Consider the following 9,060-nt stretch of genomic DNA (forward strand, 5'->3'; position numbering starts at 1 on the left):
AATGTGTTCTGGCCTAGTCCAGGTGATTGTGAATGATGTAATCCTAGGTCTGAGTTAAGTTAATGGGTTGGGAACCAATCAGAGATTGCTATGTGTAATTGTATAGAATTGTATATAAGGAAGTCATGTACAGTGTATTCCTCTCCTTGTGCTGTAATGTTGTTCGTCGAAGGCTATATGTAATTAAAAGAACCTGTCTGCTAAGACAAGATATAACTGTGTGCTGTGGTAAGTTTGTAATACCATCTAGACTGGGGGAAAGACAATGGTAAAACTGACAATGGCCGGGCATGTACTCAAGTGTATGTAAAAGGTTCCAGAGTGGCTGCAGGCTGTGGGAGCAGTTGACTGAAAATACTGTGCAGGAAGAAGCTACTGGAAAGCGCTGAAGTTGTGCAACTGATCTGCTGCTGAATTGTGAAGTTAATCTCAACACAACCGTTCAATGCTAAGGCTTCCCGCCAAAATGGAACTGTAAAGGAAAGTCTACTGAACAAGCCAGTACCTGACGCATACCAGTACCGACATCTGTTGAGTCTTTTTCTGTCTCTCTGTGTGTATTGTGTTCCAGCGATGCCTTTGACTTCAAATTCGGGGTGTGCATGATGCGGATGAAAGGGGCTCAACGTGTCGCGGCTCATGCAAGCGCACAGTGAGTATCAGACTCTTCTCCTTCCCAAACTACATTTCCCAGAATTCTGTGCTCTCTCAGTCTCTTTCCCAGCTCACTCAGCTCATCCCACCCTGCTGCTCTCCTCTCCTCATAGTAAGAGGAATGGCAGCCTTTTTGGCTTTGCCTCGCTGGGCCTTTTGGATTCTCTGCCATAGGACTCTTCTCCTTCCCAAACTACATTTCCCAGAATTCTGTGCTCTCTCAGTCTCTTTCCCAGCTCACTCAGCTCATCCCACCCTGCTGCTCTCCTCTCCTCATAGTAAGAGGAATGGCAGCCTTTTTGGCTTTGCCTCGCTGGGCCTTTTGGATTCTCTGCCATAGGACTCTTCTCCTTCCCAAACTACATTTCCCAGAATTCTGTGCTCTCTCAGTCTCTTTCCCAGCTCACTCAGCTCATCCCACCCTGCTGCTCTCCTCTCCTCATAGTAAGAGGAATGGCAGCTTTTTTGGCTTTGCCTCGCTGGGCCTTTTGGATTCTCTGCCATAGGACTCTTCTCCTTCCCAAACTACATTTCCCAGAATTCTGTGCTCTCTCAGTCTCTTTCCCAGCTCACTCAGCTCATCCCACCCTGCTGCTCTCCTCTCCTCATAGTAAGAGGAATGGCAGCCTTTTTGGCTTTGCCTCGCTGGGCCTTTTGGATTCTCTGCCATAGGACTCTTCTCCTTCCCAAACTACATTTCCCAGAATTCTGTGCTCTCTCAGTCTCTTTCCCAGCTCACTCAGCTCATCCCACCCTGCTGCTCTCCTCTCCTCATAGTAAGAGGAATGGCAGCCTTTTTGGCTTTGCCTCGCTGGGCCTTTTGGATTCTCTGCCATAGGACTCTTCTCCTTCCCAAACTACATTTCCCAGAATTCTGTGCTCTCTCAGTCTCTTTCCCAGCTCACTCAGCTCATCCCACCCTGCTGCTCTCCTCTCCTCATAGACAACCTATAACTGAAAAGCTTTCACTTGCTTGAGCAGCCTTTCAGCTTCCTTTCAACCAACTTTCCAGAATTTAGTAACATTTCAGAGATGTTTCTATTCCCATGACATGCTGCAGAATATCTCTCACGCAACTGTGCATGGCTTCTTTACCAGCAGAAGAGATTCTTTCATTTCCTCTAGAAACCATTGCAACCCCAGGGAGTTCCGATCGTGCACTGGAGCCTGTCGTCTTTCCCGCACATGGGGAGGAAGTGCAAAAATATGCCTCCTATTTGCATTCCTTTTGTCTTCCCAGGTCTTTAAGGGGTTGACAAAGGCATTTTGTCTAGACCTAACTCCAAGGAAGCCCCTCGAGTGCTGGACGAGTGCCTGGCCACTGTGTCCATCTGGATGAGGACGAACAAGCTGAAGATTAATCCCGACAAGACAGAGGTCCTCCTGGTCAATCGCAAACCGGATCGGGGTATAGGTTGGCAACCTGTGCTGGACGGGGCTACACCCCCCTGAAGGCACAGGTCCGCAGTTTGGGAGTCCTCTTGGATTCATCGCTCACGCTTGAGGCTCAGGCGTCGGTGGTGGCCGGGAGGGCCTTTGCACAACTAAGACTCGTGCATCAACTGTGACCGTACTTCGTGAAGGCGGATCTGGCCAGGGTGGTCCATGCCTTAGTCACTTCTAAACTGGATTACTGTAATGCACTCTATGTGGGGCTACCCTTGAAAACGGCTCGGAAATTCCAGATAGTCCAATGGGTGGCAGCCAGGTTGGCTCCTTACAGGGAGCGGTCAATTCAAGGTGCTGGCTTTAGCCTATAAAGCCCTAAACGGTTCTGGCCCCGCTTACCTCTCCGAACGCATCTCCACCTATGAACCGACTAGAACATTAAGATCATCTGGGGAGGCCCTGCTCTCGATCCCGCCTGCGTCACAGGCGCGCTTGGCGGGGACGAGAGACAGGGCCTTCTCAGTGGTGGCCCCTCGGCTATGGAATGCCTTGCCGGCAGACATCAGATAGGCACCTTCGTTGCTGACGTTTCGGAGAATGGTCAAGACCTGGCTTTACGAACAAGCGTTTGGCTAAGCAATGCAACTAATCAAGGAAGACGGTAAATGGAACATAGGAACGGCACAACGACTATGAGAACGGATCTGATTTCAATTGAGGCATTATATATGTTGTTTGTTGATTTGTCCTGTCTGATTGTTAATTGTTGTGGATCGACATCGTCGATCCCGTTGTTGCATTGTTGTGTTTTAATTGCACTGTAAACCGCATTGAGTCGCCTGTTAAGGGCTGAAAAATGCGGTATAAAAATGAAGCAAATAAATAAATAAATAAATAAACCAGGGGCGGCTCAACCCATTTCGCAAAGTAAGCATTTGCAGTATAGTTGATTTTGCCCAGGGGCGCTCTTGGGGAGCTCTTGGGGGGAAATAGACCTTGACATATGCGAGTTGTAGTTAATGGGATGTATATTTCACCTAAAGAGCATTCTGAACTCCACCAATGATGGAAATGAACCAAATATGGCACACAGAACTCCCACGACGAACAGAAAATATATATCAATGATTGGTTGAAAGGGGGGGGGGGGCACGCCAAAATACTGTTTGCTTACCATGGAAAATTACCTAGGGCCGCCTCTGCGACTAACCCTCCTGTTTAAGGAGCTCCACTGGCTGCCATTCATTTTTCCAGACCCAATTCAAGGTGCAGGTTCTCACCTACAAAGCCCTGAACAGTTTGGGACCCGCCTAGCTTTGTGACCGTATCTCTGTATACCAATGGTTCTCAACCATCCTAATGCCGTGACCCCTTAATACAGTTCCTCATGTTGTGGTGACCCCCAACCATAACCCTAAAATTATGAATCGCCATGTAAATAATGATCTTTAGGATGTATTTTCATTCACTGGAGCAAATTTGGCACAAATACCCGGTATGCCCAAATTTGAATACTGGTGGGGTTGGCGGGGGGATTGTCAATAGACCTTGACATTTGAGAGTTGGAGTTGCTGGGATTTGTAGTTCACTTACAATCAAAGAGCATTCTGAACTCCACCAATGATGGAATTGCACCAAACTTGGCACACGGTTCTCCCATAACGAACAGAATATACTAGGTTTGATGGGCATTGACCTTGAGTTTTGGAGTTGTAGTTCACCTAACTCCAGACAGCGCTGTGGACTCAAACAGTGATGGATCTGGACCAAACTTGGCAGGAATACTCAATATGCCCAATTGTGAACAGTGGTCGAGTTTGGGGAAATTAGACCTAAACATTGGGGAGTTGTAGTTGCTGGGATTTATAGTTCACCTACACTGGTGGGGTTGGGGGGGGAGGGGTAATAGACCTTGACATTTGGGAGTTGGAGTTGCTGGGATTTGTAGTTCACTTACAATCAAAGAGCATTCTGAACTCCACCAATGATGGAATTGCACCAAACTTGGCACACAGTTCTCCCATAACGAACAGAATATACTAGGTTTGATGGGCATTGACCTTGAGTTTTGGAGTTGTAGTTCACCTATCTCCAGACAGCGCTGTGGACTCAAACAGTGATGGATCTGGACCAAACTTGGCAGGAATACTCAATATGCCCAATTGTGAACAGTGGTCGAGTTTGGGGAAATTAGACCTAAACATTGGGGAGTTGTAATTGCTGGGATTTATAGTTCACCTACACTGGTGGGGTTGGGGGGGGGAGGGGTAATAGACCTTGACATTTGGGAGTTGGAGTTGCTGGGATTTGTAGTTCACTTACAATCAAAGAGCATTCTGAACTCCACCAATGATGGAATTGAACCAAACTTGGCACACGGTTCTCCCATAACGAACAGAATATACTAGGTTTGATGGGCACTGACCTTGAGTTTTGGAGTTGTAGTTCACCAGACAGCGCTGTGGACTCAAACAGTGATGGATCTGGACCAAACTTGGCAGGAATACTCAATATGCCCAAATGTGAACACTGGTGGAGTTTGGGGAAGGGGAGGGAAGAGAGAAAGAAAAAGGAGGAGTGGGAGGAAAGGAAGGAAGGAGAGGGAAGGAGGGTGGGAGGAAAGAAAGGAATAAAAGAAGAGAAGAATGGAAGGGATGGGAAGGGGAGAGAAGGAAAAAGGAAGAGGAAGAGTAGGAGGAATGTATAGAAGGAAGGAAGGAAGGAAGGAAGGAAGGAAGGAAGGAAGGAAGGAAGGAAGGAAGGAAGGGATAATGATGATGATGGTAAAAATAATAATAATAATAATAATAATAATAATAATAATAATAAACTACTTTATTTATATCCCGCCACCATCTCCCCCAACGGGGACTCAGGGCGGCTTACATGAGGCCAAGCCCAGACAGAAAATTACAATACAGTAAAATACAACAAAATAAATAAGGAAATGCAAACAACAACACAGTAAAATACAAAAACATGGTAAATACAATAAGCAAGGGACACAAAACATAAAAGTGCAATGATAAGTAAGTAAGGAAGGAAGGAAGGAAGGAAGGGAGGAGGGAGGAAGGGAGGGAGAGAGGGAGGGAGGGAGGGAGAGAGGGAAGGAAGGAAGGAAGGAGGGAGAGGGTAGAAGGATGGGAGGAAAGAAAGGGATAAAGGAAGAGAAGAATGGAAGAGAAGGAAAAAGAAGGAAGAAAGGAAGGGAAGGAGTGGGAGGAAAGCAAAGAAAGAAGGAAGAGGAAGAGAAGAGAAGAGAAGGAGGATGAGAGGAAAGAAAGGGATAAAGGAAGAGAAAATGGAAGTGAAGCGAAGGAAAGAGAAGGAAGAAAGGAACAGTAGGAGTGGGAGGAAAGTATGGAAGGAAGGAAGGAAGGAAGGAAGGAAGGAAGGAAGGAAGGAAGGAAGGAAGGAGAGGGAAGGAGGGTGGGAGGAAAGACAGGGATAAAGGAAGAGAAGAATGGAAGAGAAGGGAAGAAAAGAGAAGGAAGAAAGGAAGGAAGAGAAGGAGTGGGAGGAAAGGAAGGAAGGAAGAGAAGGGAAGGGAAGGGAAGGAAAAGGAAGGAGGATGGGAGGAAAGAAAGGGATAAAGAAAGAGAAAAATGGAAGTGAAGCGGAGGAAAGAGAAGGAAGAAAGAAAGAGGAGGAGCAGGAGGAAAGTATAGAAGGAAGGAAGGAAGGAAGGAAGGAAGGAAGAAGGAGAGGGAAGGAGGGTGGGAGGAAAGATAGGGATAAAGGAAGAGAAGAATGGAAGAGAAGGGAAGGAAAGAGAAGGAGGAAAGGAAGAGACGAATGGAAGAGACGGGAAGGAAGGAGAAGGAAGACAGGAAGAGAAGGAGTGGGAGGAAAGTAAAGAAGGAAGGAAGGAAGGAAGGGGAAGAGAAGGAGGTTGGGAGGAAAGAATGGGATAAAGAAAGAGAAAAATGGGTGTGAAGCGAAGGAAAGTGAAGGAAGAAAGAAAGAGGAGGAGCAGGAGGAAAGTATAGAAGGAAGGAAGGAAGGGAGAGGGAGAGGGAGAGGGAAGGAGGATGGGAGGAAAGATAGGGATAAAGGAAGAGAAGAATGGAAGTGAAGGGAAAGAAAGAGAAGGAAGAAAGGAAGAGAAGGAGTGGGAGGAAAGTAAAGAAGGAAGAAAGGAAGGAACGGGAAGAGAAGAGAAGAGAAGAGAAGAGAAGAGAAGAGAAGAGAAGGAGGATGGGAGGAAAGAAAGGGATAAAGAAAGAGAAAAATGGAAGTGAAGCGGAGGAAAGAGAAGGAAAGAAAGAGGAGGAGCAGGAGGAAAGTATAGAAGGAAGGAAGGAAGGAAGGAAGGGGAAGAGGGAAGGAGGATGGGAGGAAAGACAGGGATAAAGGAAGAGAAGAATGGAAGTGAAGCAAAGGAAAAAGAAGAAAGAAAGAGGAGGAGCAGGAGGAAAGTATAGAAGGAAGGAAGGAAGGAAGGAAGGAAGGAAGGAAGGAAGGAGAGGAGAGGAGAGAAGAAAAGGGGGATGGGAGGAAAGAAAGGGATAAAGAAAGAGAAAAATGGAAGTGAAGTGAAGGAAAGAGAAGGAAGAAAGAAAGAGGAGGAGCAGGAGGAAAGTATAGAAGGAAGGAAGGAAGGAAGGAAGGAAGGAAGGAAGGAAGGAAGGAAAAAAGGAAGGAAGGAAGGAAGGAGAGGGAAGGAGGGTGGAAGGAAAGACAGGGACAAAGGAAGAGAAGAATGGAAGAGAAGGGAAGAGAGGAAAGAAAGGAAGAGGAGGAAAAATATGCCTGTCAACCCTACAGTTTGGAAGGCTTAAGGATCACCGTTCTGTCTTTCTAGTCTTTTTACAGTAAAGAGAATGGTCTCTTGAAAAGGAAACTCACCCGAAAAGAGGAAAACGATCAACATCAATGGCAGAAGGACTCTTCCTTGCTGGAGGCTGATGCCAATTGGCAGAGGATGCTTTTCCATCTTGAGGCTAGGAAGTCCAGAACGCCCACCGTCCATGGCTCCGCTTTGCTCTCAACCAGAGACAACATGTAGAATGGAGACAACTCTTGAAAAAATGCTGATGTGGGTATTATTTTTTTCTTATTACGAAAACTTCTGCAAACTTTCCGCCTCATCCCCTCCCATCCTCTGCCTCAACTTCCTCTTTTTTGAAAAAGAGATTATTTTCATTTCTTGGCTGCCTCGTCCTTTAGTAGCCCCAGCCGGAGAGGAGTGCTCTTCTTCCCGTCATTGGTGATCTTGGTGGTTTTCCTGTAGTGGGTTGCTTGGCCAATTGTGGGACATGACACTGGCTTCGATAGGTCTGGTCCAGAAGGAGTGTTTCTCCCATCCTTATCTCCTTCCCCAGATGGGGACAACGGCCTTTTAAAGACTGGCGGGGAGGCTCATGTTGGCTACTTTTTATTTATTTAATTACAGCATTTATATTCTATTCTTCTCACCATATGCCAGCAAATATGGAAAACACAAAAATGGCCATCAGACTGGAAAAAATCAACTTACATCCCCATACCAAAAAAGGGAAATGCGAAAGACTGCTCCAACTTCCGTACAGTGGCCCTTATTTCTCATCATGCCAGGAAGGGAATGCTCAAGATCCTGCAAGGAAGACTCCAGCAATACATGGAGCGAGAGTTGCCAGATGTTCAAGCTGGGTTTAGAAAAGGTAGAGGAACGAGAGACCAGATTGCCAATATCCGGATGCTGGAGAATGGAGAAAGGCAGGGAGTTTCAGAAAAACATCTCTTTCTGCTTCATTGACTACTCTAAAGCCTTTGACTGTGTGGATCATAATAAATGGTGGCAAGTCCTTGGTGGGATGGGCATCCCAAGCCCCCTTCCCTCTCTCTCTCCTGAGGAATCTGTACAAGGACCAAGGAGCAACAGTCAGAACTGACCACGGAACAGGAGACTGGGTCAAGATTGGGAAAGGCGTCCGGCAAGGCTGCATCCTCTCACCCAACCTTTTTAACGTGTATGCAGAACACATCATGCGAGGATGTGCGGGGCTTGATGAGTGCAAAGCTGGGGTGAAAATTGCTGGAAGAAACATTAACAACCTCAGATATGCAGATGACACCACTCTGATGGCCGAAAGCGAGGAGGAGCTGAGGAGCCTTCTCATCAAGGTGGAAGAAGAAAGCGCAAAAGCCGGGTTGCAGCTAAACATCAAAAAAACCAAGATGATGGCAACAAGAATGATTGACAACTGGAAAATAGAGGGAGAAAATGTGGAGGCCGTGACAGACTTTGTATTTCTAGGCGCAAAGATGAGTGCAGATGCAGACTGTGGCCAGGAAATCAGGAGACGCTTCCTTCTTGGGAGGAGAGCAATGTCCAGTCTCGATAAAATAGTCAAGAGTAGAGACATCAGACTGGCAACCAAGATCCATTGCCTAGTCCAAGCCATGGTCTTCCCTGTAGTCACCTACGGATGTGAGAGCTGGACCTTCGGGAAGGCTGAGCGAAGGAAGAGAGATGCTTTTGAGCTGTGGTGTTGGAGGAAAGTCCTGAGAGTGCCTTGGACTGCGAGAAGATCCAACCAGTCCATCCTCCAGGAAAGAAAGCCCGGCTGCTCATTGGAGGGAAAGAGACTAGAGACAAAGTGGAAGTCCTTTGGCCACATCATGAGGAGACAGCAAAGCCTGGAGAAGGGAATGATGCTGGGGAAAGTGGAAGGCAAAAGGAAGAGGGGCCGACCAAGGGCAAGATGGATGGACGGCATCCTTGAAGTAACTGGACTGACCTTGAAGGAGCTGGGGGTGGTGACGGCCGACAGGGATCTCTGGCCTGGGCTGGTCCATGAGGTCACGAAGAGTCGGAGACGACTGAACAAATGAACGAATGAACAACAACTTCTCACCCCAAAGGGAACTCAGAGCAGATCACAGAACACATACACGCAGGTAATTTTTAATGGTATTTTTATTTATCGTGTCATCAGCAACCATTGTATTACAATTCTAACAGAGCAAAACAAACACAGAGATTAAAAAGAATAAGAAAAAAGAAAAAAAACCACACAGATTTTGCAAATTTGG

The 9,060-nt window shown here is 46.8% G+C and overlaps 1 protein-coding gene across 3 annotated transcripts in view; it reads right to left on the reverse strand.

Moving 5' to 3' along the window:
- LOC137097536 (tyrosine-protein kinase-like otk) overlaps positions 1-7,145 on the reverse strand; it is a 36,228-nt gene extending 29,083 nt beyond the window's left edge. For all 3 annotated transcript variants that reach the window (XM_067470879.1, XM_067470878.1, XM_067470877.1), the window contains exon 1: positions 6,892-7,145. In XM_067470879.1, the coding sequence (XP_067326980.1) occupies positions 6,892-7,015 (124 nt within the window). In that variant the 5' untranslated portion in view covers positions 7,016-7,145. The remainder of the gene's footprint in view (positions 1-6,891) is intronic.
- Between the last annotated feature and the right edge of the window lie 1,915 nt (positions 7,146-9,060).

This window comes from Anolis sagrei, chromosome 8, assembly GCF_037176765.1.
Source record: "Anolis sagrei isolate rAnoSag1 chromosome 8, rAnoSag1.mat, whole genome shotgun sequence".
In the NCBI taxonomy this organism is placed as follows: Eukaryota; Metazoa; Chordata; class Lepidosauria; order Squamata; family Dactyloidae; genus Anolis; species Anolis sagrei.